Source organism: Caretta caretta, chromosome 7 (assembly GCF_965140235.1).
Source record: "Caretta caretta isolate rCarCar2 chromosome 7, rCarCar1.hap1, whole genome shotgun sequence".
Classification (NCBI taxonomy): domain Eukaryota; kingdom Metazoa; phylum Chordata; order Testudines; family Cheloniidae; genus Caretta; species Caretta caretta.
In genome coordinates this window covers 82388198-82414485 of record NC_134212.1, presented here as the reverse complement: position 1 = coordinate 82414485, position 26288 = coordinate 82388198, and the positions used below count along the sequence as shown (strand labels likewise).

Sequence of the window (26288 nt, the reverse complement as noted above, 5' to 3'; positions counted from 1 at the left end):
GTCTGTTTTTGAAGTCTTTTTGTTGTAATATTGCAACTTTTAGGTCTATAATCAAGTGACCAGAGAGATTGAAGTGTTCTCCGATTGGTTTATGAATGTTATAATTCTTGACATCTGATTTGTGTCCATTTATTCTTTTATGTAAAGACTGTCCAGTTTGACCAGTGTACATGGCAGAGGGGCATTGCTGGCATTTAGCATAGCCACAGCTTCAAGCACCTCTGCAACTGTCTACTGTCTACAAACTGGTTGACAGCAACCATCAAAACCTTCCAGCATGACAGAACATTATCTCATCTCTGCTCATCCTCCCCAAAGAGTTTAATATACTGACACCCTCAATGACTTATTCCCAGATAAATAATAATGGTGGTGGGGAGCGGGAAATGGGAGCATGCACACAGCTGTTGGGATGGGGGTGGAAGGGAAGAGAATGGTGGCCCCCAATGTGCTAAAGGTACACAGAACCTTCAGTTGGGTGAAAATGGGGGCCCTGACACAGGGGGAGATAGAGCTGCTGGCATAGGGGAAGTGGGAACAGGGTGCACACAGAAGCCCTGACACAGAGAATGGGGCACACCCATAGCCCCAAGCATGGTGGAGGTACTGCAGGGAGTCCCTAAAACAGAAGGGGATGGGAGGGTCACACAGAGCTCAGGGGGGCAATGGAGGAATGCAAGGAGGCCCTGGTGTATGCAATGAGCTCAACCTAGACAAGCTATGAAGTGCGTGAGCCCTTTAGTAGCTAAAGACATGAAAATTCCTCAGCTGTGTGCATTTTGTGTATCTACACAACTGTTGGCACAACTAGCTACTTCTCTTCTAGGGAAGAATGGTTTTCAAGATGGTACACTTGTAGGAGCAGGGTTTTATAATTGTACTATAAGAATAGAGGTACTAATGTATGTTTTGATTTCATTTTACCAGCCACCCTTTTTGAATAGCAGAAAGGAATGATCCTCTGGGACATTGGTAGGAATGCTTCTGAAAGACTGCCAGTGTCTGTACTGATGTTAAGGCAGGGACAGATGAGAACAATCCTTATGACTGATTATAGTCACCCTTTTGTTTTAGGATAAGTAATGTCTACTATGATTTCCTATATGTATTACAAATTAGGCACTCTAGTTAAATATACATTTCTTTGTTTTAAGGTTTAGTAAGTAAAAGACAGGATCTTGTATTGTGTCCATGTTAGGGGGATTCAAAATAAATGGACACTGTTTGTATTCTCAAAGGTCTCTGTAAAAAGAACTGTTTGTGTGAATGAGGAATGTATGCATCAGGAAAAGATAAGGCGTGAAGGCCATTGTTATAGCCAGATGGTCAAGGAAAAAGGAGTAAAGAGACTTAACACCAGAAAACCATCAATGCGCATCCATAATGAAGGACGGGCAAATTGACAACCCTGAGGTGAAGGCTGGCACCCCTAAAGACAGGACAATTGATTAAATGGGAACCAGGACAGGACAACCCTCTCAGAGGTGTATTGGAATGTTTACATCAAAAGATGCACCAATTAAGTAGTAACCGGTCACAAACTGACACAGCAAAATCCATAGACTTCAACAGAGGGGAAAAAAAAAAAGGGACTATAAGAACAGGGTGCTTTGCCATGGGATTTTGGGTTCGTCTTGCCACTACTCCAGGAGCATCGAATCGCAACCGACAAAGCCCAGCTCCCCTCTGCAACCAATCTGGCTGGCCACTAGATTGATCCAGACTGGTAACTATAAAAACCATCAACTGGGGGGGGGGGGGGGGGACGACTGAAAAACATATGCTAACTGTTGTATTTTTAATAAATATGGCATATTTGCCTTCTCCCTTATAAAAGATCCCGTGTGCTTTGTATAGCATAACACACAGTCTATGGGTTGTCTTTACTTGAGGAACTAGTTGATAGCTGCTGGCTATTCATTTTACACATATTGGGCCAGAACTTTCAATCCAGGAAAAACTCTTCTCCGTGCAACACTGTAATAGGTGAGGCAAAGGTAGTTTTAAGACACCTTTATACTCTTCCAATCCTCGGGCTGGCCTGGGTCTGAGCTGGCCCTTCATGAAAATTAGGACAGCTATTGCAATGCAGTAACTTATGCCTAGTTAGTCAAAATTCTGTTCTGGCAGTTGGAGATCACTGAAATAGAGGGATGCCCTGTGCATCTCCAGAGGTGGCATAGAACCAGCACACCTTTCATGGTGTATTTGATCATTATTTCTTATTTTTCTGTTCTGGATATGTTGGTGCCTATTTGTACAACCGTTAAAAGTCAGACAGGATTATGGAGTTTTACAGCTAGTTAAAACTTATGGTATTTTAGTTTCTGTAAAAAGTGGAACAGGATCTATTGTTAATCAGGTCTTAAAAATACAAATTAAATCAGAAGGACTCAGTGAAAAAGTTTAGTCAAGCAAGTCCATTTATTGAGCCTCTAATAGGTGTGTTTAATTGCAACAAAAGTCACTTATCAACATACAAAATACAGGACAATCAGGCTCCTTCCCATATGGATAATCTTTGGAGCATGGGTTAGAAAGACTAAAACCCTGTCTAGTAGACAGAATGCATGCCTAAAGTCTGATTCTTATTAAAGGTAACTAGGACCAGTCAAGCTACCCAAAAGGTTCCCTTAAAAGAAACATCTGAAGTACAACACTACATTTAGAAACTGAATTACGTACTGGAGGAAGAAAGGCAGGCAGGCAGGGTTTGTATTTACATAAAGAGCATGCAATACAAATCATCAAATAGACATTCACTTTACATTTAGAGTTTATACCATTAGCATGGGCGAGAAACTAAACTAGACAGTTCTCAATTTTAAAAAAGGTTCTATAGTGCCTAACATATCTGGATCTTATAGCTGCAAACATCTGAATGCTAAGGGCAACAACAAGCTATGGGAACTGTCCCAAAGTATGTTTGACAGAGATCATTTTAATATTGCACATTTCCATTCACTGAAGACAAGGGTTTAACGGAACGGAGACAGTTTGGCTTTTAGCCTCTCCATTCTTGTTGGAAGCAGACCAACCATTTCTTTACTGAGTTCTAGTTCAGTTTCTATGGCCTGGACAGCTTCTGGATGCTTCTCACAATAGTCTACCAGAAATGTGTAATATTCCAATGAGGTCTGCATATTCTCCAGTTGTTTCTTGCCATCAGAAGTAATAAGCTTGCCATATAATCGTGCAATGTGAAATTTGGCCACCATTGCAGGGCGAAGAACATCATCCTCGAGTTTTTCAGGAAATATCTTATCTGGGTTCCTCAGAGAATCTAAGAAGAGTTCATAGTACTTGACTGCTAACTGAGCCAGAGAATTAATTTTTTTTATAGTATGAGAGTCGAGTTCCTCTAGCCTGTTACCAATAGCTACTTTTAAATCCATCATCTCATAGTAGGTGTCTGCTAATTCAAACTGAAGCTGCCTACTGATCAACAGGTAATACTGTGGATTCAAATCCACGTACATGGGCTCCAGCATATCTATTCTACGCTTGTGCATCTTGCAGCGTCTCTCATAGTCTTCTTCAAAGAAAGCAAGCACCTTAAACAAGGCACTGTGGTCCTGAACAATTTCAATATGGTCAGTAACATAGCCATCAAACTGAAAGAACTCTTTTGCTTCATGAACGTAATTCTGACCCACTAGGAAGACTTCTCTGGCTTCTTGAAAATCTAAAGGACATATACAGCTCACTTTCTCTTCTGTGGCTAATATAGAGTCACATAGATCACTGGTTCCAAAGAGAACAGCTTTCTTCCTGCCCTTCTCTTTTTCATCTTCCTCTTTTTTCCTTTGAGCTTTAAGTTCTGATTGCCTGTCTGGATCCAACTCTCCGATGTTATCCTAAAATGACAGAGCATGTTAGTTTAAAATACATGTGGCTACGGAGAACAACATGTATTGAAGCTGCTTTTAACTACAGTCCTTAATGCAAACAAACAGCAAGACAAGAGAGTTGGCATGCTAGCATATTAAAATTTATGCTCACTAAATTACACAAATTATGATCTTACCTCTGCAGTGCATGAGATTTATTTAACATGGATATTTTAGATGTATGTCTCCACCCCAGGAGGTTTTTGTATCCAGACAGACAATGGAGCTGGAGCCCTTTAAGACCTCAATTCAACAAAGTACTTTCAGCAGCTTCTTAATGGGCACTGTATAGTCCCATTGGAAGTCAATGGAACTACTTGAATGCTTAAGTGCTGAATAAGGATCACATTACCCACATGCTTACATTTAGTCCTTGTCTACACTACAAAGTTTTGTTGGCAAAAGTTATACCGCTTTAATTAAAGCGCTTTAAATAAAACTACTGTTGCATGTCCACACTAGCTCCTTATGTCGGCAGAGTGCATCCACACTAACAGCTCTTACATCGACAGAGAGCAGTGCACTGTGGTAGCTATCCCACAGTGCAATTGGCTGCAGGGTGCTTTGGGAAGGGTTTGCAATGCCTCATGGGGCAGGTACAGCGTCACACGATGCAGGTTTCTCAATCCCATCGTTCCAGGGGCATCCTAGTAGATTGTCAGCCACTTTTTCAACTGAAGCATGGGAGGGGAGGGAGAAGAGGGTGGTGCGTCTGGGGTGGGGGAGATAGCAGGCCGACTGACCTATCCTGAGGTGGAGGGTGAAGAAAGAAACACGTCAGCCCCCAGCTTGGCACAGCAGTCCCTCCCAAAGCAGACCACTCTGCCTGCCTGCGGTTCTGTGATGCCCTCCGAGTTCTACCACAACCTCCTCAGCTGCTCGAAGCTGCATCCTGAACAGCTCTGGGAGCTCTACATGCTGAGGAATGTCAAAGCATCACGGCAGTCTCCCCCCCCTCCCTCCCCCGCCCCCGCCCCACTGTGTTCCTAGTGCAGGGCAGAACAGGAACATTCCACATTAATGATTTGCTCTTTGTTCCCCAAAGGGAGCAGCCCGCTCAGCTGTCAGATACTTCCCCAGACTTTTGAAAGGGGAGGGGCACATGCCTGCAGGGCAGCAGAGATCAGAACAGTGAGCAGAGTGATCACAGCAGGCATTGTGGGACACTGGTGGAAGCCAGTTATGTGGACAAAACAAACAGCAGTGTCTACACTGATGCTTTATTGCTTTAATTCTGCTGCCAAAGGTTTATTCCTCTCGTTGAGGTAGTTTTGTTTTGCCACCAAAGGTAGCTTTTTAGTGCGTACGTCCTCCTGTTTTGTTGGCAAAAGCCAGCTTTTGCCGAAAATTTTTTGTAGCGTAGACAAGGCCTCAAACAAATACTTGAGTGCTCTGCTGAATTAAAGCCTAAGAAGGGGACTTTGTGGGCAAAGATCGGGGAGGCTTATAAAGTTGCTATGTTCCATTAATCAACCAGCAGCGCTGAGCAAACAGCTTGTTTTTTATCCGGTCTCCATACTTATTTGTAATATAACAGCTTTATTCAAGGGTTAACTGTTTTTAGAACATGTACAGCCTAGAGTTCAAATATTTGTCTCCTGATTACTGGTTGTGCAACTATGTATCCTTAATGTTTGGTTGTGAAGTTATTCCTGTTATTTATAAATGAAGTTTTTGTTGATACTTTTAAACAATTGTGAACAGAAATCTTTGATTACCTCAAGTGATTTCCGAGCACTCTGCAAAAGAGTCAAGCAGTACTTAATCCAACATCTTGCAATTTCAGCTTTTCTCTGTCGAAGATCCTGTTGGTCTTGTTCTGTTTCATCTGATAAATACACATATCACATAAAAAGCTGGGGAGAAGTGAAGTATTCCAGCTCAAATGTTACATTAAAAAGGAAGAACAATCATTTACATTGATCAGGATATTTTTCTGTCTTTCCTTTAAAGTTTTAAGAGTGCAAAGGTTGTAATCCCTAACTAACAGACTCAGAAGATGGATTACTGTGGATCTATCAAGTACTGCCTTTAAAAACAGTTTAGATATGTAACAGGAAGACCACCTGGTTTGGAGTTTTTCCAGAGTATAATAAAACAGATTTGTTTTCTGTTCTAAAGTGAGAGCCCATCTGCCCTTCAAAAACAACTAACAGAAAAGCTGCTCTCTAGCATGACTAAGACACTGTTTGCTCTTGCAACAGCCCTAAGAATTATAGTGAAATAGAGACTGTCAAATTGAGGAAGCAAAGTCTGTGGCCAATCCAAAGTACAGGAAGACTTGCTAGCCCACAAACTCTTACACTCTCCTTCCCTCCCCAAGTTCCCCACCACAATCACAGTTTGCAACTGTGTTGACATCTCAACACAGACACCAAAGATTGAACGGACGTTAAAACTTAACTATCCCATCACCTCTAATGGAAGTGGAGACAAATTAGTGGGACAATGTGGTGAAGCCTGCACTGCTGATGCCGCCATTCTTGTCCTCTGGATACAAAGGATGCTTCAGCTTCCAGTGCTGTTAAGTTGGTACCTTTCACAGGCACTACATTCTATTTTTTTTGGGGGGGGGGGGTGCAGAAAGAGGTAGAGGAGGAGAGTTCTCAATAGCCTCAAAGTGACCTCCATTTGTTCATTAGTTTAAGAATCCCTGCACTGTACACAGCGGATGGTTTTGTTTTTGTTTTACTAACAGAATTTAGATGTTCCGTTCACATGCTTGCAGGTGTCTGTTCTTTAAGCAATTACTCAGGTGAAGTAACTCTAGACCAGTGGTTCTCAAACTCGGGGTCAGGACTCCTCACGGGGGTTGCAAGGTTATTACATGGGGAGTCGTGAGCTGTCAGCCTCCACCTCAACCCGGTTTTGCCTCCAGTATTTATAATGGTGATAAATGTATTTAAAAGTGTTTTTAATATATTAGGGGGGATTGCACTCAGAGGCTTGCTATGTGAAAGGGGTCACCAGTACAAAAGTTTGAGAACCACTGCTCTAGACCAGGGGTCGGCAACCTTTGAGAAGTGGTGTGCCAAGTCTTCATTCATTTATGGTTTGGCGTGCCAATAATGCATTTTACATTTATGGGGCTGGCGGCTGGAACCCCAGACTGGCAGTGGGCTGAGCAGGGCCGGCAGCTGGGACCCCGGCTGACAGCAGAGAGATGCCAAAAATCAACTCACGTGCCGCCTTTGGTACACATGCCGCAGGTTGCCGACCCCTGCTCTAGACCTTTACTGATCAATCCAGCCTTTTCTGCTTTAAAAGAGATTTGATGAATTGCAACCATTTCATATGCAGAAGTGTGACATACCACTGACTGAAAGCTCCTAGCTTGAAAATCTGAAGGCTTGTCTACACTGGCAAGTTTTGTAGTCAAAAACTGCCTTTTGGCAACAAAACAGCAAGAGCTTACACACTACAATGGGACTTTCATCACAAAAAACACCCAGTTTTGGGCAACAAAAAACTTCCACCCCTACAAGAGACTTTTGTCTTTTCCCCTCCCTTTATTGTCGACAAAGAACCAGTGTAGACACTGCGGATTGTTTTGTCCACAGAACTGGCTTCCACCAGTATCCCACAATGCCTGCCCTGATTGTTCTGCTCAGTGTTTTGATCTCTGCTGCCCTGCAGGCATGCGCCCTTCCCCTTTCATAGCTGTGTGTTGCTCCTTTTGGGGAAACAAAGAGCAAATAATCGGAATGGTCCTGTTCTGCCCTGCACTAGGAACACAGCAGTAGGCAGACTGCTGTGATGCTTTGCCATTCCTCAACATGGAGAGCTCACAGAGCTACTCACGATGCTGCTCTAGGCAGCTGAGGGGGCTGTGGGAGAACTCAAAGAGAATCCCAAGATACACAGCGATCAGCTCCTCCTCCCCACAACACTGCACTGTGGGATACATACCCACAGTGCATTGCTCACCCGGTCGACGATGGCATCCCCAGTGTGGACATGATCTGTCAACAGAGGGAGCAAGCGTGAACACCCTTTGGCGATTTTTGTTTTGTTGAGTTTTGGGGGGGGGGGGGGGGGTCGACATAAGTTTTGGCAACAAAACTTGGTAGCGTAGACAAGCCCTGAGTGAGTGGAACTTATTCCCATGTTTTAGATCCCAGAACTTTCCATATGATGATTTTCATAGTACAGTGGCTCAGGATATAAAACTTAAGAGGAAGGGAGAAGAAAAAAAAACAAAACCAAAAACCAAAACAGGAGGAATTCCCAGCATGCTGTAATAAATATCACTTTGCACTTATAGAGCATCTTCCATCCAATGATCTCAAGTCATTAGCTTCCTCATCTATACAAGAGAAGTATCATTTTTCCTATTTAACAGATGAGAAACTGAGGCACAGAGAGGTTAAGCAATTTGCCCAAAGTCACAGAGGAAGATTTTGGCAGAGTTGGAAAGAGGACCCTTGTCTCTCAACTCTCAATTATGTGCTGGAAGTAGACCATCACTGTCCATATACTTTACTGTAATAAACATGATCACGTAATAACAGAGGTGACTAAGGGACAGCCAAGAAAAGGGCCCCACCACTGTGTTCGGTACTGTACAAACACAGAGTGGACAATGGCCCCTGCCCTGAAGAGCATACAATCTAAATAGACAAGACAGACATAGGGTGGAGGAAAGGGTCTGACACACAAGCAGACTGAACAGCATGATGGCAGCAATCATCATGTTAGTTCCACTATTTTGGGGGGGGGGGGGGGGGGGAGAGCCGGGAGAAGAGAAGGTGGTTTAGTTTGGAGGATATCAGCAAGAAGGGAAGGGGGAAAAGAAAGTAAGACATCAAGTGTGGATTGAAGCTCAGGTGAAGAGATGAGGGTGTGAGTGAGAGTCACTCAGCACAGAGCAGAGGAAGTCCAGTCACAACCGTAGAGTTCTCAGTGTCCAAAGATCCCTACTTTGGTTCCTACCAGGAGTCGTCTCCTCTCTGCAACCCAAAGGACAGTAGGAGAGATACAAGCCCCAGAGCATGAGCGTGTGGCCTCCCCTGCACAGTTCTGGGTACTGCAAGGTTCTGGGAGGGAAAGGTGGCTCTGGCTGGGCCCCATTTTACCCCTCCCTGCCACAGTGCAGCAGTTCCATCTTTGGCTGCTTCTACTCCTACTGGCTGGAGTCTCTGGGTGGTTTCCTTGGTGAAAGCATACCACATTTCTGACCACAATGTCACCCTAGTGATCCAGACAGTAACACAGCCAAGTGACCATGGCAATCTAGATGTGTGAATTCACAGCTGTCAATTACTTCATATTTATTCTAAGATGTCTTGACAGACCTCTATGATTAGTACAACCCAGTATTTCGATGCTGTCGTCATCATGAATAGGTCGGAATACGAACAAGAGGCTGCTTGGCAACTCTCCATTACACTCTGATCCCACTGAGGGTTACCAAAAGAAACTACACCATTTGCTCAAGAACAAATCCGCACAGACACACCCCTGAACCCCCGACCTGGGGTATTCTATCTGCTACCCAAGATCCATAAACCTGGAAATCCTGGACGCCCCATCATGTCAGGCATTGGCACCCTGACAGCAGGATTGTCTGGCCATGTAGACTCCCTCCTCAGGCCCTACACTACCAGCACTCCCAGCTATTTTCAAGACACCACTAACTTCCTGAGGAAACTACAATCCATCGGTGATCTTCCTGAAAACACCATCCTGGCCACTATGGATGTAGAAGCCCTCTACACCAACATTCCACACAAAGATGGACTACAAGCCGTCAGGAACAGTATCCCCGATCATGTCACGGCAAACCTGGTGGCTGAACTTTGTGACTTTGTCCTCACCCATAACTATTTCACATTTGGGGACAACGTATACCTTCAAATCAGCGGTACTGCTATGGGTACCCACATGGCCCCACAGTATGCCAACATTTTTATGGCTGACTTAGAACAACACTTCCTCAGCTCTCGTCCCCTAATGCCCCACTCTACTTGCGCTACACTGATGACATCATCATCATCTCGACCCATGGAAAAGAAGCCCTGAGGAATTCCACAATGATTTCAACAATTTCCATCCCAACATCAACCTCAGCCTGGACCAGTCCACACAAGAGATCCACTTCCTGGACACTACGGTGATAATAAGCGACGGTCACATAAACACCACTCTATACCAGAAACCTACTAACTGCTATTCCTACCTACATGCCTCCAGCTTTCACCCAGACCACACCACACGATCCATCGTCTACAGCCAAGCTCTACGATACAACCACATTTGCTCCAACCCCTCAGACAGAGACAAACACCTACAAGATCTCTATCAAGCATTCTTACAACTACAATACCCATCTGCTGAAGTGAAGAAACAAATTGACAGAGCCAGAAGAGTTCCCAGAAGTCACCTACTACAGGATAGGCCCAACAAAGAAAAATAACAGAACCCCATTAGCCATCACCTTCAGCCCCCAACTAAAACCTCTCCAAAGAATCATTAAGGATCTACAACCTATCCTGAAGGACGACCCATCACTCTCACAGATCTTGGGAGACAGGCCAGTCCTTGCCTACAGACAGCGCCCCCAACCTGAAGCAAATACTCACCAGCAACCACATACCACACAACAGAACCATTAACTCAGGAACCTATCCTTGCAACAAAGCCCGTTGCCAACTGTGTCCACATATCTATTCAGGGGACACCATCATAGGGCCTAATCACATCAGCCACACTATCAGAGGCTCGTTCACCTGCACATCCACCAATGTGATATATGCCATCATGTGCCAGCAATGCTCCTCTGCCATGTACATTGGTCAAACTGGACAGTCTCTATGGAAAAGAAGCAATGGACACAAATCAGACGTCAAGAATTATAACATTCAAAAATCAGTTGGAGAACACTTCAATCTCTCTGGTCACGCGATTACAGACCTAAAAGTTGCAATTCAACAAAAAAACCTCAAAAAACAGACTCCAATGAGAGACTGCTGAATTGGAATTAATTTGCAAACTGGATACAATTAACTTAGGCTTGAATAAAGACTGGGAGTGGATGGGTCATTACACAAAGTAAAACTATTTCCCCATGTTTATTCCCGCCCTGTTCCTCAGATGTTCTTGTCAACTGCTGGAAATGGCCCACCTTGATTATCACTACAAAAGATCCGTCGTCCCCCCCCAACCCCTGCTGGTAATAGCTCATCTTAAGTGATCACTCTCCTTACAGTGTGTATGGTAACACCCATTATTTCATGTTCTCTATGTATATAAGTCTCCCCACTGTATTTTCCACTGAATGCATCCAATGAAGTGAGCTGTAGCTCACAAAAGCTTATGCTCAAATAAATTTGTTAGTCTCTAAGGTGCCACAAGTACTCCTTTTCTTTTTGCGAATACAGACTAACATGGCTGCTACTCTGAAACCAGTATTACGTAAAGTCTTGGGCTCCTTATCTAAAATGGCTCTTGCATAGCCTGCCTCCTAAAAATGTAGCTAAATTGGCTAGATGAGATATAAAGGGTGATTCTATATAGGTTTTTGTCCTTTTCAAGTTTCCAAAAAATGTCGTAAGTGATGACATTTATACACTGTGCAACCCAGCTGACTGAACTCTGGTTAAAGGAAGCTTGGCTGTGTTCCCTTCAGCTGTATTTTGCCCCTGAATAACAATGCCAATTGGATCTAAGGGGACTACATTCCAATTAGCATGAACTCTTTAAAACTAGCTAACACTCACTACAGCAACAGCAGGCTAGGAGAATCCAAAAATGCAGCCCCTTTGAATGCTAACACAATCTGCCATGAGTCTAAAGCCTCATTTATCTGAAGCTTTCAGTTGTCCAAGATTTGAAACGCCCAGGGCTGTGCTGTAGATATGCAAAACCAAAGCTTACCGTTTTACAGGAAGTAACGAAGTAGGATGTTTCAAGTAGCACAGCTACAGTCATATGACCATGCCCCCTCAGAAGCATGGCTGTCTTTTTAGGAAGGTACATTCTATTGCACTTGATTGTGTTGATTTACGAGTTGTTTATTTCATTACACCAATACAAAGTCAGTCAGGGATGATGACACAACTTCATAAGTACCATCTAATGAGATTGCACCATGTTGAGTGACAAATTGTAGGGTGTTTTACATGTATTTGCTTTTCTGCTGAAGTCTTCATTTTAAACCTATTCTCAGCAAATGTCTTCTCACATCAGATTTGTTTAACAGTTTTCATTTAGGGATTGCTCTAAACAGATTATACACTGTACTGTAAATGTGAGAGCCAGGATTTTTTATTTATTTTCTTTTTTTCTTTTTTAAAGGGTGAGACATTTTCTCTCATACTCCTGAAAACACCTGGACGGAGATGTTCACATTTTAGAACTGCCCCAATGTTTTTTCCTCCATCCTCCTGGCAACTTCTAACATCGGTCAATTTTACCAAAAAAACTCACTAAAGTATCACCTGACTCTGGTGAAATTCCTGAATCAGCAGCAATAAATATCTGAGCTTTTCTCAAGGTGTTTACATGTACCAAATCTTAAGAACTGTTGTGCATGCAACTTAAAAAATCTTAGTTTAATAGTAGTACTGGTATAAGGGAAGATAATTAATTCTCCAAAAGGAACTGGAACTCCTATTAAGAGCTCCCAACTGATGAACATATGAGCATTTAACATCCATACTAACAATCTAACAATGCTTATTTCCAAGCTACTTGATTGAAGTTAACTATCAGTGAAATAAAAATACAAAAAAAAAAAAAAAAACACACAACTTACTATCCTCTGAAGAAGGAACCTGTCCAGCTTGGCTAAAGATAACATTAGCAGCTGCTAAACAGTGTCGAGACTCCATAAAGCATTGCTGTGGGGGAGAGAAACAGCAGTGTTCAACCATAGGTACAAAACAGCCAATGAGCTGCTACTTTAGACTTAATTAAGTCCCTCAAGTTGTATAGTTAGGACATGTGAAGATGGGGAAATTGCAGAACTGAAAGGTTCAAGGACATTTTCCTTTGGTCATTAGAAAATATAGTACAATCTGAAAGGAAAGATGATTTTTTACATCTACTATGGAATATAGCACCTTCCCACCAACAACCCTCCACAGAGGTAGTCACTGCCTTTTATAGCAGGACTGAAGCACAAACATTATAAATTCTTTCCATGCTGCTCTGACCTATGCTACTGTCATTTCCTGGGTCTGTGGTAAACACTGTGTTGTGGGGCAAAATACAGCCCTGAGCTGAACATAAACTGAGCATACATTATGAGTCAGATTCGGATTCCCTTACTCTCGCATTGAGTAGAACTTTACTTGATGGTTAAATTCCTTCTTGATGGTTACTTGATGGTTAATTCCTTCAGTTTATCTCCTCAAAAGGTACAGGAGTGATAGTTTACTGCTGAAACTCTATTCTTAACTGAGTGGTATTGCAGAAGTCTCCAAAGCACCAAATTGTTTTACAGAACACATTAGAATTTGAGTTGTCTTCCGTAGGAAAGGCCTCATATAAAAACAGAAGTACTTCACAAAGCAGTGAGTTGTTTAGTGACAGTACAGAGACTCTGGAGGCAAACAGAGCATCCATTATATGATTGGCTCACACAACCTTCCACAAATTTTGTGCACATGCTAAAATATTCAAGAACAATTACTTAAAGGGTGCATTGTAAGACTCAAGCCTGAATGTATTTGTTTTGGCTAGATAAGAACTAAGTATTAGCAGGTAGTTTAAAAATATTTTCCTTTTTGTTTCACCTTTAAAAAAAAATCTCATAAGCACCACATCACACACCACCATTATTATTAATTATTTGTACTACTGAGCCCACTTGTGCTTTAATTCTTAAATTTACCCCTCTGCTTACTTTCAGCAACATGCTACCACGGGAAGTGCAACCACTGCACTCCCTTAAGACAGATGTTTGACATTTGAGGTCTGTGTGTGTGTTTAAAGGAGGACATTTTAAAATCCAGTAGGCACCATGCCTCAATGAGCTACTGGAACGGCAACTCTGACTTTGTAGTTACCTTTTATGATTGCAGGTTAATAAGTCATAACCATAGCAGAGAACATTTAAATGGTTACCTTAGTGAGATAATATTGTGACAAGGTAGCAGCATTCAGAGCCCATTCTACTGGATAGTAGCCGCTGTACTCAAGCTGTCGTTTAAGGGTGGTATGGCAATACTGGGCAGCCTTCTCAATCATTTCCAGGTGTTGGTAGACTTGGGCCAGATAATATAATGTATGGGTATAGGCTTTTTCAAATCTGGGAAGACAATTTGGGTCTTACTTTAGATTTATTTATTTTTAAAAAGCAAACAGCCATCACATACTCATTTCAAATGTATGCTCTAGTCAGCACCCACCTTTTTGATCTCTCTTGATCTGTAAGTTTTTCTTCTTCAGCCATGAAGTGTTCGCTGGGATCAAGGGGAGGGTTCCCATTCTGAAAAATAAGCAGTATATCCAGTACACAACCTGTAACTTAGTGATATTGTGCTCCCTCTGCTGGCTGCAGTGTGAAACACAGTGCAAGACCAGAAAGACCTGTGAGCATTTTGCAGTTTTTCAACCCCAAATTTAACACTAGACTGTTGATTTTCCACAGAACTTCTGAATGTTACATTTAATGTGATTTCCTGAAGTCCATGAGATGTTTTTAGAAAAAAAGCAAACAGTATGCCTCACTTTTTCTATTGAGTTATAAAACTGCTTCTCATATATAACTGTGTATATTTTTTTAAATATTACATTGTGACAAACTAATTTACTCTGGATTCATACTGATCTCATGAGAATTTATTAAACAGGTCTACAAATATCAAATAAAGAATTCATTTACCAAGATACACTACCAGCACACACACACACAGTATCCTTCACAATATTTCCTGCAGAATAAGCATAGAGAATGCCTAGCAGACCCTACCATGAGGTCTGATCCCACTAGCATTTACGCATGTGAGTTGCTTTATTAGGAGCAGTCCCACAGAAGTCAAAGAACTACTTTGTGAGAGTAATGTCACTCAGTAATGTCACTCATGTGTGAAAGCATAACAATGTCCCTGGAGAGATTACGGGTTCACTCCCATGAACAATCTCTTGATCTAAGGCCAGTCCACACACTATTTTTGAAATGGTGAAACTATTTTGGCTAGGAATGGATTTTTTTAAAAATAAAAATAGTTATACTGGTACAAGTCATGGTGTGGATGCACTTATATTGGTATAAGAGAGCCTTATTCCAGTATAGCTTGTTCCCCTTCCCATATGGGAAAAGCTATACTGGTCTAAAGCACCTTTACGCTGATATTGTGTCCATACTAGAGGACTAGTATCACTTTATACCAGTATACTTAAACCAGTACAGCATTTGTGTTTAAACAAGCTTTAGAAGCATGAGTCTCTACTGCTTAAGCTATAGCACGTCATCAGCCGTTAACATGGAGGAAATAGACCCAAAATCTCTCTCTGTGGTCTAGCCACAAGAAGGGAACAAAGAACACACTGAGTTAGTTGGGTTACATACTCCCCTGGGGCCAGGAAAGCTTGAGTTCCCAGCATATCAAATCCCCATATGGCACGCCATTTCTAACAAAGTGCAGATCACAGCATTTGCTAGTTCAGGTCCCTACTGTCACCTATACAAGGACAAGAAAGAGGCAAAGAGTGAAAGGACACCACACAAATCTAGCTGCATGACCACAAGTGAAGTGCAATTCATTTTAAAGAAAAACTCCAGTGATGTATCAATTTCAATTTATTAGGTTCAATAGAGAACAACAAAACATTCATTCCAAAGAGACACCATGCTTCCTGAAGAGACTGAACCAAAGCGTAAAGCATCTCTCTTCCACCAGTTTTCAAAGGGGAAAGTCATAGCTTTGAGTACTGATTTAGATAGATTTAAACAAATATTTAAGATGTGTGTGAAGTAAATGTAGTTTTGTTCTATATTAATAGTTTTTGTTCGCTCTGTTTATGGAGATGATTTCTGGGGTTTATACAGAAGGGGCCTGTATACAGCATCTTGCCATTGTGTCTGTTCCTATAAGACAGCTGTCAGACAGTTATATCTAGTACAATTGGGCCATACCCATGCCAACACAATTTACAGCACAACTTTGTCTGTCTGCACCTAACTTGCTTCATAGATATGTATGTGCCTGCTTTTTATGAAAATCTGGTACACCTACCCAACAGTGCCTCAATTGCTGGTGGCACTGGCTGAGGACTGTGGATGTGCTTCCAAGATGGCTGCCTCATATCACTTACCATTCTGTAAGTTTTTAAGCATGCCAATATATTAGCCAGTCACGTTACTTGACATTATGAGCATTTTCACCACGGAGGTCAGTTTCGCAGTGCAACTTGCTGTACTAGCGTACTTAGTAGTTTACAAGCTTACTGCCTGATCACTTCAGAAATGAACAGCAGATAAATGTTCCTGCAATAACAGTACTTAGCTTGACATAGATTTTTCATCCATATATCTCAAGGGAGGATAAATATTACTACCCTCCTGTTACAGGTGCAGAGACAGACACAAAGAGGCAAAAGGACGAATCCAAGGTCTCCACAGCTCAGTGGAAGAGCTGGAACTAGAACCCAAATCTCCAGATGCAAAGTTCAGTGCCTTATTTGTTGGGCCACACGGTCTCTGCCAAGCTAAGAGAAGAATATCAAGAAGAATGGAACTTCTGTAACAGGCTTGGTTTGTCTACATTCTCAAGACGTACCATGAGACAGAGGGAATCTGGACCACGCTCATGAAATGAACGCAAAACAGGACTGACACATTAAAGTCATTCTGTTCTTTACACTTAGAACTGAAGACGTGGCCAGAATGGAACTCTCTCTGTGGCAATCCACCTCCCTCTGCCTCCTGTAGAGACTCTGCAGAGAAAGGAGGAGCAGCTCAGAGAAACACTCCTCATGAGAAGTGGGGCAGGGGCTGGGAGAGGGAGTAATATAGCTACCTTTTCCTCCCACAAATTGGGGGGGGGGGGGGGCGCACCGTACAATAGGCTTGTGCCTTTACTTGCTTTTTCATTAAAAACAACCCTGAAAGTGGTGGTTGTTTTTTTTTAAAATACATATCTATTCTACTGGTCTTTAAGTCAGGTTTTGTCTAGCCTGGAAAAGGATGGTGATTGAAGAGCTAATGAAGTGATGACATCACAAGAGCGCAAAAGTTAAATAACCCAGGGATGAAAGGATTTTTAGAGTCAATTTGTTTAATGCTTTCTTTTTGGTTACACCTGTTTAGAATAACTAATTTACTTTTTTTTTTTTAAATTAAAAAGTATTTATTAAAGTTTCCCACCAGTTCAGCTGAGGTGCAAGAGCTCATAACACATTCCTTCAGAGATTCCCAACAAATTCTTCAGTAAATTCCAGGAGATCAGAGATGACATTTCTAAAGTTTAAAAAGTTACAGGACTTCCTGCACCGGCTCTTTCCCCTTTCCAGTCCCAGTGCACCCTTCAGATCTCAGGCCTCATACCTTTACCTATGCTGGATGGAGTTCCATGATTCTCCCGCTCTTAGACCATGCCCCGGGCTACAGTACCCTTTGAATCAACCATGATAAGCGAGCAGGTCCAACTGGTCTCAGCACCTGTGGTTCTTCTCTTTGGGAGTCTGATCAGTGATGTAAATAGCGACCAAAGCATTGTTTATTTTGCTGTAGGAACAAAGCGTTTTAAGAGATGTGTGTAGAGTGTTTGTTATCTTACTTAAAAAGCCTTAACATCCTGTGATAGTGACCTAGACAGGCCTAGCTTCTTCAGTCATCCCAGCAGGGTTCCCATGTCTCTGTCTCACTCCTCTGAATAACTACTTCTCCTTGTGAGAGAGGGATCCCTTTTAATCCTGCCAGGTCTCCTTTGTTCTTGTGAGTTTCTGGGCTTTTTGCCTTATTGGCCAAAACTAGTTAAGCTGTCTGGAGACAAGATATAGAATCTTAAAACTCCAATCCTGTCACAAGAAACTTGAAAGCTTTCAATCCCTTTTTACACCTCATAAAGCAGCAAAAAGTGAATAAACTTGATTTTAAAAGTTCTTTGTAGGTTATATTTAATATTCAAATCTCAGACCCTACCAATCAGGCAGTAAATACACAACTGCACAGACCATCTCAAATTTTAAATGTATGTTAAAACTAACCCCACAAAACAATCTTCCCAAACTGACTATTATTCCAGCTTTCCATCTCAATTCAGTCTTTTCAGAGAAACATTGGAAGAGCTCCATGGAGTTAATTAAAAAAAAAAGAAAAGAAAAGAAAAGAAAGATAGCAATCCAGCTTCCAACATCAGAGAGAGAACCTACATATGCTTCAGGATCATGCTTATGGTCAAACCTTGAATTACTCCTGGGGGAATTCTGCACCACTGTGCATGTGCAGAATTAATGTCCCCCACAGATTTCTTTACTTCCCCGCAGAAAAATTAATTTCTGACAGGGAAGCAAAGGGAAGCTGCAAGAGCAGTCACACCCCACTCCCTAGCAGTGCAGGTACATCATTTCAGGCACCTGGAACAGCCAGCAGAGAGGTAAATTACCGCAGGGCTGGAGACACCCCAGCCCGTGGCTCCTACCCTGGGCCGGGATCAACTGCTAGTCCTGGCTGGGCTGGAGGCAGGAGAGGACGGGACTTCCTCTTCCCCTGCAAGAAGTGGCTGGGGCTGTGTCAAATCCACCCTCAGAAACCTCCCCCAGCTGCAGGAAGCTCAGCATCCTCCCCTGCTTCCTGCCCCGTAACTCCTCAGTTGTGGGAGGGAGGGGTCATTGCATGGGGAGCTGCTCCTCCATCCTCCCAACCCCTGTGCATCCAGACCTTCCACACCCAGATGCTCCTGCCAAGCCTCACCCTGTACACCCAGAACCACCCCCCAAGCACTCCATACCTGAACCCCACCCCACCGAACCTCAACCCCTTCATCTGGAGCCCCCCTGAACCCCAGACCCCCATCTCTGCACCCTAGACCACTCTCCACTGAGCTCCCTACATCCCTACACCTGGAACCCCACCCCCACGCCTGTGGATGCAGATCCCCCCACACCTAGACCCCGCACTGAGCTGCCTGCACCTAGATTGTCCCACACAGAACCCTCTCACCACACCCTTTACACTTGAATCCTGCCTGGTTGAGCCTGTCTGCCCCACACCTGGTGTGCCTAGCACAGAGGGGCAGGCCCCAGTGTGTTTCTGGGACAGGCCCAGGCCTTGTGTTGTGTCAGCGGTGAGGCTGCACCTGACCCTGAGTCGGTGTCTTAGAAGTGGAGAGGCTGCAGAGTGATCTCCCACCTTCGTGCAGCCAATGGTCTGTGCTCCCCACTGCCCTGCTGGAGCCTCCACATTTATTTATTGACAAATAAAACTTGTAGAATTTTAAAATACCATGTGCAGAATTTTTAATATTTTGGTGCAGAATGCCCTCAGGAGTACTGAATACAGGTTGTCATGTACACAGCATCAATGCCAGAAATGAGTGTCAGGTGTTAACTAGGAGACATTTTTAAAAATTTCAGTCCTCACAAAGACAGAGGCCAAAAATTTGTAAAAAGAGAGAGAGAGGCCAAACTGTAACTGGAGGGATTTCCCCGCCTCCCAGTGTGTTGAATTGCCGTGTACTACGGTTTTCTTCAGAGTCACAAAAGGTGAATTAATAATGCAGAAAGCTGTTTTTGCAGCGCTATTGATACATTGCAATTGCCTCAAAGAGAAGAACAAAGGCCCTGTTGTGCCATTGCTATCACACAGCAGAGTCAACAACTCAGGCCTTGTCTACACTGCCACTTTACAGCACTGCAACGTTCTCATTCAGGGGTGTGAAAAAACACCCCGAGCACTGCAAGTTTCAGTGCTGTAACGTGGCAGTGTAGACAGTGCACCCAGCGCCGGTAGCTACTCCCCTCATGGACGTGGGTTTTGTTTTGTTTTTTTTAAAAATAGTACTGGGAGAGCTCTCCCCCAGTGCTGGTGCTGTGACTACACAGACACGTTAAAGTGCTGCTGTTTAATATGCATAAGGAGTTTGGTCATTAACAAGACTGCCTGAGACACACAAGAGCCTTTCTGAAAGAAAGCTAAGGGCATGGCTGCACCTGCAGATGTAGAGCGCTGGGAGTTAAACCAGCCTTTGGAGATCGCAGCAGGGAAAATGCTGCCGTGTGTTTACACTGTCAGATTCAAGCGCACTCGAGTGGCCACATTAAAGCGCACTCTTGTAAAGCAACAAAGAGCAGTGCACTGTGGTAGCTACCCCAGCACGCAAGCGGTTGCGACATGCTTCTCATATTTGAGTGTGTGGGTGTGTGTATGTAGGGAGACACAGTGTATTTTGGGGTGCTGAGAGTGTGTCAGCATGCTGTCTTGTAAGTTCAGACAGCAGCAGACCAAGCTCCCACTCCCGCCTGCCTCTCCCTCCTTCCCCACACACCCCAACAGAATTCCACACTAATGGTTTGCTTTGTCCCAGAGCAGATAAGCATGCCATGCCGGCTGTCAGAAACAGAGCTTTGAAAAGGGATATCCTCATTCCTACAGCCAATTCCATAACAATGAGAAGAGTGGCCACTTGATTTCAGGGAATTATGGGACATTTCTAGAGGCCAATCACAGCACAGTAACGTAACACCTCGTTCATACTGATGTCCAGGCGTTTCAGCCCGGCCACAGCAAGTGTTATGCTTCTCCTGGAGGTGGATTACCAGGAGTGCTCCAGCTGCAGAGTCCAGGCACTCTACGTGCCTTGCCAGCGTGGACACGTCGGGTGTTAGGGCACCCGGGATTGCTTTAATATGCTCTAACTTGCAAGTGTAGCCAAGCCCTTAATGAACGCAGCACTATAAACTGTCACAGCAAATCGATGCAGACAGTTCAGGAGTATTTAAGATTAATCTTTTTCTTTGTTAACTAAAAGGTATGGTTTGAAGTCTCTCACGGCTTTGCAGTACTATCAGTATGAAGTTAAGTAGAGATAGCGGAAGCTAGATTCCATCTAGTTTTAATTCTGGCTAAATAACTTCCAACATTGAATATTTTACTTATTTTAGTATTTAAGCCAAGTTCATTTGCTGATTAAACCAGAACTGAAGCTATGATGAATCACAGATCTCAATTCCTCGTAGTGCTAGCAAACACACGTCACTTTTCAGAAGCACAGTAGCTGCTAGTAGGAAGCTTCACCAAGATGTTTTTCAGAAAAAAATAGTCACTATGTATACTTAACAAGAAATGCCTCTGTATGTGAAGGCTCAAAAATGATATTCTTCTGACAGATGCAGTTTTCAGAACAAGAACCATCTTTTACCATCTACAGCACTCTGCATAATCCCCAGTCGTGGCTGGCATCTCTAAGTGGTGCTATAACACAAATAAATAATAGTGCAGTGCATGTGTAAAATAAGCTCTGTTAACAGTACCTCTTTCATGTACTGATTGTACAACGCCTCTGCAGATTCCAAGTAAGTCTGTGCTGTTTTAATTTCATCTCTTTCCGACCACAGGATACCCAAATTGTTCTATAAATGTAAAAGGGGGAGGGGAAGCGGTAGATGGGGTGGAAGAAGGAGGAAAGGGAAAAAAAAAAAAAGGTTATTTTCCAGTATTTCCCATTCCCAACAAAGTTCTCTAAACACAACTAAATTCCACCCCCACACACACAACCTATTTGAGCCAATAAGAGTTGCTTTTAGAGAAAAAGGAGTGTAATACCTGGCTCATAGTTTTTACCTTAAATTGTTTAAAGACACCGTATCACACTATAGCAAACATGAAAATAAAGACCCAAACATACATAAGCATATAATTTTCTCTATTTCTTATTATTGCAGGTGTGTGTTTAAACAGATGCTCTCTCTCATACAGTTTTATTTCTGATTCACCCTGCAATTAAGTCATAGCATCAGTGTTGTCATAAAAATGACCAGGAAGTTAGAAATTCATAGATTCATAGATATTTAGGCCAGAAGGGACCATTATGATCATCTAGTCTGACCTCCTGCACAATGCAGGCCACAGAATTTCACCCACCACTCCTAAAAAAAGACCTCACACCTATATCTGTGCTATTGAAGTCCTCAAATTGTAGTTTCAATATTCAATATTATGACTTCAAGGCTGGATAAAATAGGATGAGAAGTTGAGCTAGAAAAGAGCAGATGATGTTTAAATAAGTATCTTCATTGATAGGCAAAGGTGGCAAGAAAAGTTAAGAAGTGGAAGTTAAGGGATGGGTATTTTAGATCTAAACCATGATAATTCACATGGCAACATTTCTTACATTGCTTCTGGAGACTCTCCAATTTCAAAGAGCTTCTCCAAGTATATCATGAAGAATTTAGCATTCATAAACGTTCCAAGTTGGACACGTACTAAATTTTGTTTCTATATTTGCTCACTTGAAAAGGTAAGTCTTAATATACAACTAAAGAGACTCAGAGGGGTAAAAGTGGAATTCTATCAAGTTGCCTCTGCAGCTGGCCCACTCAAATTAGCCTTCTTGTAGGAGCATCAGACTGTGTGGTGCTCATAAAGAGAAACACTACGTCCATGGGACTGGATGTACAGTGTAACAGGCAAAAATCAGACATCAATTATCTCGTATAGCACTATGCAGAAGAGCACAAATCAGAGACAGGGCCACAGGAATTGACCTAATAAAAGAAACTCTGTACCAGTGCTTCCACAATAGAGGTCAGTACAAAGAAAGCACATAAAAGCACTTTAAAAAAAGAAAACCCTTCAGATGCAGATCTACAGAATTGGCTCTTTTATCTTTTAAACCAAGAAAGCTTATGCCCAAATAAATCTGTTAGTCTTTAAGGCGTTACCGACTCCTTGTTGTTTTAGCGGATACAGACTAACACAGCTATCCCCTAAATTCTGTAGATTATTGCTTGTACTGCAGTATTTATGTTGCTTTCCTTTAAATGTTCAAGATTTGTTACAGCCTGTGAGATTGAAGTCTTGGTGCAAAAGCCCAGTTAGACACCATGATTTCTAGTTGTGTTATTTTGCATACATTGTCCAATGCTAGGAACAAGAGCATCATTTGGCAACAGAACTTCTAATAGCATTGGAAAGATCTCTGGATATAGCAAAAAGAAAGGGCAGGAACAGCAGGACAAAGACAGTGTATCCAGAAGATAGCACCTGTCTGTTATAAACGAGCACCATTTTAAAAAGCCAATTCAGAAGCAGAACTAGGAGTACTTGTGGCACCTTAGAGACTAACAAATTTATTTGAGCGTAAGCTTTCGTGAGCTACAGCTCACTTCATCGGACGCATTCAGTGGAAAATACAGTGGGGAGATTATGAAACAATGGGTGTTATCATACATACTGTAACGAGAGTGATCAGGTAAGGTGAGCTATTACTACGGGGGGGAGGGGGGACCTTTTGTAGTGATTTTGCAGAACTGAATCCTTGGCCTAAGACAATAGAAATTTAAAAAAAAAAAAAAAAACCTCTGGCATGATGTACACTTGTATAGTTACGACCCTTTTAGTTACTGGTGGGACACTAACCCATTTTGAATGGTTTCTGAAATAAGCCTGTTACTTTTAAATGACAGGTTTATAGTGTTGACTATGAGCCCAACCCAAGCTGTCACACTGGAAGACAGTGACCACATGCAAATGCAACCTTGAAAATTTCAGGTAACCAACCCACTTTACATACCGGTTTGAAAAAATGACTTGTGGTAGTCAAGTCACTCCACTATCCCCTATTATAATAATTTTGCAAGGCTTCACAAGGAGATAGTTATTGTGAGGTTGCCTGTTATGGTTAGCTCAGCCAGCTGTCCGAAGGACATCTGAATAGTCCTTCTGTTTAAGACTTCTTATGTTACAGCTTCTTTTAGCACATATAAAAATTGAGTAAAGACTGGAACATCTCTAAGAATGTATATGTATTTGGTAACTATTCTGAAGGGAATATACAGAGGAGAATGAAGTTATTTTAAGGAAATTAATAGTATTTGCAAAACTCTACTCACTCAGATATGGTATTATATTACCATAACGTTAAAGAGCAGGCAAACAGATTAACTGCAACAATAAATTCTCATCACAATTTTGCAATGCAACTTTACATTTTCAAAGCACTGTTCGAATATTAACTAGCATAGGCCTAAGATTTCAGCATTTCAATAGCTCATACGGCCACTTACACTGTTCAGGTCATCCTAAGCATCACAAATAAAACGGGCCCAGATTGGGCAAGGTTTATGGTGCTACGCTGCCTAAGGTCAGCAGCACCCTAACGCTGCAAATCTGCCCAAACCTACTTCGCGTCCCAAATGGCACGATGCTCCAGATCGATTGGATACTCCCACCACCCAGAGCCAGGAGCGAGTCAGCCCCCCGTTGCCCAGACGTGTCGGCCGCCGTCCACGGCGAGATAAGTCACCACAGCGGGACCCAGAGAGCAACTCAGTGAAACCCTCGCCCGCCAGGGGAGTCAAGCCAGGGCCCTGCCATTCGCCCACAGGGCGCCCACCCATTGAGCCGCGGCAGAAGCTCGTGGGCCCGGCACGTCCCGGGGCGCCCAGGGCGGCGGCCGCTCCCTACCTGGGCCTGAATGTAGAGGGAGACGCAGTCCCGGGAGAGGCGGTGGCGCTCCAGCAGCCGGGTGCACTTCAGCAGGTGCTCCTCGCCGGCAGAGAGCTCCTCGGTCTCGGTGTGGTTCACCCCGAGCTCATACTCCACCACGGCCAGCCGCACGGCCCGCAGCGCCGCCGCCTCCCCCGCAGGGGCGCCCTCGGCCTCGGCCGCCTCCTCCGAGCCCAGCAGCTGCCTGATCTCCTCCAGCAGCTCCCGGGCGCCGTACTTGGAGCGGTAGGGCTCGTTCTCCGGGTCCTTCTTGGACTCCACGTTGGAGAGACTCAGCGAGCTGCGGAACTTCTCACAGAGCGAGGCCCAACCGGCAGGGGCGGCCATCTTCCTCGCCGGGCCCAGCGCCACCCGCCACTGCGACCAACCGCCTGGGCGGCTCGGGGGTTTTAGAGCGGACACGTGACGCTCAGCGAGCGATCAGGACGCTAGGGGTGTCTGCCCTCTACTGTCATGGCGCCCGACCCCAACGTAAGGCTCGTGCCACGCCCCACCCTCAGCAGGGTCGGCCCGTTTCAGCCGAGCTCCCTCGCCTCGTTCTCAGAGCCGCAGGGCGCCCAGTGCCCAACCTTTGCCCGCCTCAGGGGCAGCCTCGAAAAGTGCCAGGGACAGGTGAATAAACAGATGCCAAATGCGGGTGGATCGTCCCACTTCCACAATCCCAGCTCTGCGCAGGACGCGCCCATGAACTGCTCTCGGGCACTGGTTCTTCGCCTTTCCTGTCTTCTCTATGCCTCTTCGGAGTCTGAGTCCTCTGGGTACCTGAAGTTTTACCTCACTTAAAAACTACTTGCTCACAAAAAAATAAAAACGCGTCACAGCACCCTGTTGGTGAAAAAGTGCTTACTTTCTCCTTTTTAACCCTCTAATTATAAAATTAATCAATTGGAATATCTATTTACATTTCAGTGTACAACACAGTATAAACTCGTATGAAACTTTTAGTTTATTCTGACTTTGCTAGTGCTTTTTCTGTAACCTGCTGTAAAACTAGGCAAATATCTAGCTGAGTTTATGTACTCCCAAAAGACCTCTACATGTGCCGGTTGAGAACCGCTGCTCTGGGGGAAGGCAGCTGCAGCACTGACAGGAACACAGGAGGTCTGTCAGGTGCCATCCACTGCACACATGGCCCGGGAATGAATTGCTAACGATTTCCCACATGCTTTTCCCAGTAGTGAGCATCTTCCTTTGCTGGTTGTAAGTTTCACAGAATTAGAAGAGAAGAAGTGCCCATTAACACCACCTCCCTATTATTTCTCTCTTAAACCCCAAAGGGCCCCCGGGGAAATGCAAGAGCACAGGCCATTTAAATAATTTTGTTCTGGGGTTCTTAGATCTAGTAATGACATCCTACAGCTCAACAAGGCAAATATTTTTATTTTTAATGCATTTTTTCTTTATTCTTTGACCTCAAGAAACAATCGGAAAAATGTCAGGGTAGGGCCAAGCAGCTCTCATTGCAAATTGCACACTTGAACAACAGAAAATGAGAAATCTGGAGAATTTAGATTTTATTTTTAACAAACAAGACAAATATTTAAAGCTATGTTTAATGTCTAGATTTCAGTTATATATCATAAGAAACAAAGAAGTTACTAATTTTGTGCAGTAAAAATGGTTCTTTGAGATGTGTGTCCCCACTGGATCTTTCCACAGTAGAAAGGAAAATCTTGGGAGACTTCCTAAAAGCCTTCGTCCTATCCAAGTAAAAGGCCAGGGCTCTCCTAACATCTAGTGTCTGCAGTATAGCCTCCCTTTTATCACAGTGAGGCTTAGGGTAA

At 43.4% G+C, this 26288-nt stretch overlaps 1 protein-coding gene across 1 annotated transcript; it reads right to left on the bottom strand.

Annotated features, from left to right (window-relative positions):
* Positions 1 to 2405: 2405 nt before the first annotated feature.
* Positions 2406 to 25213, bottom strand: KIFBP (kinesin family binding protein). The gene is made up of 7 exons (XM_048857405.2): positions 24463 to 25213; positions 21309 to 21407; positions 14243 to 14322; positions 13959 to 14142; positions 12646 to 12730; positions 5609 to 5718; positions 2406 to 3857 (listed from the first exon to the last, which is right to left on the bottom strand). The coding sequence occupies exons 1-7, from the start codon at positions 24829 to 24831 to the stop codon at positions 2979 to 2981; spliced, it is 1806 nt and encodes a 601-aa protein (XP_048713362.2). The 5' UTR covers positions 24832 to 25213; the 3' UTR covers positions 2406 to 2978.
* Positions 25214 to 26288: the final 1075 nt, after the last annotated feature.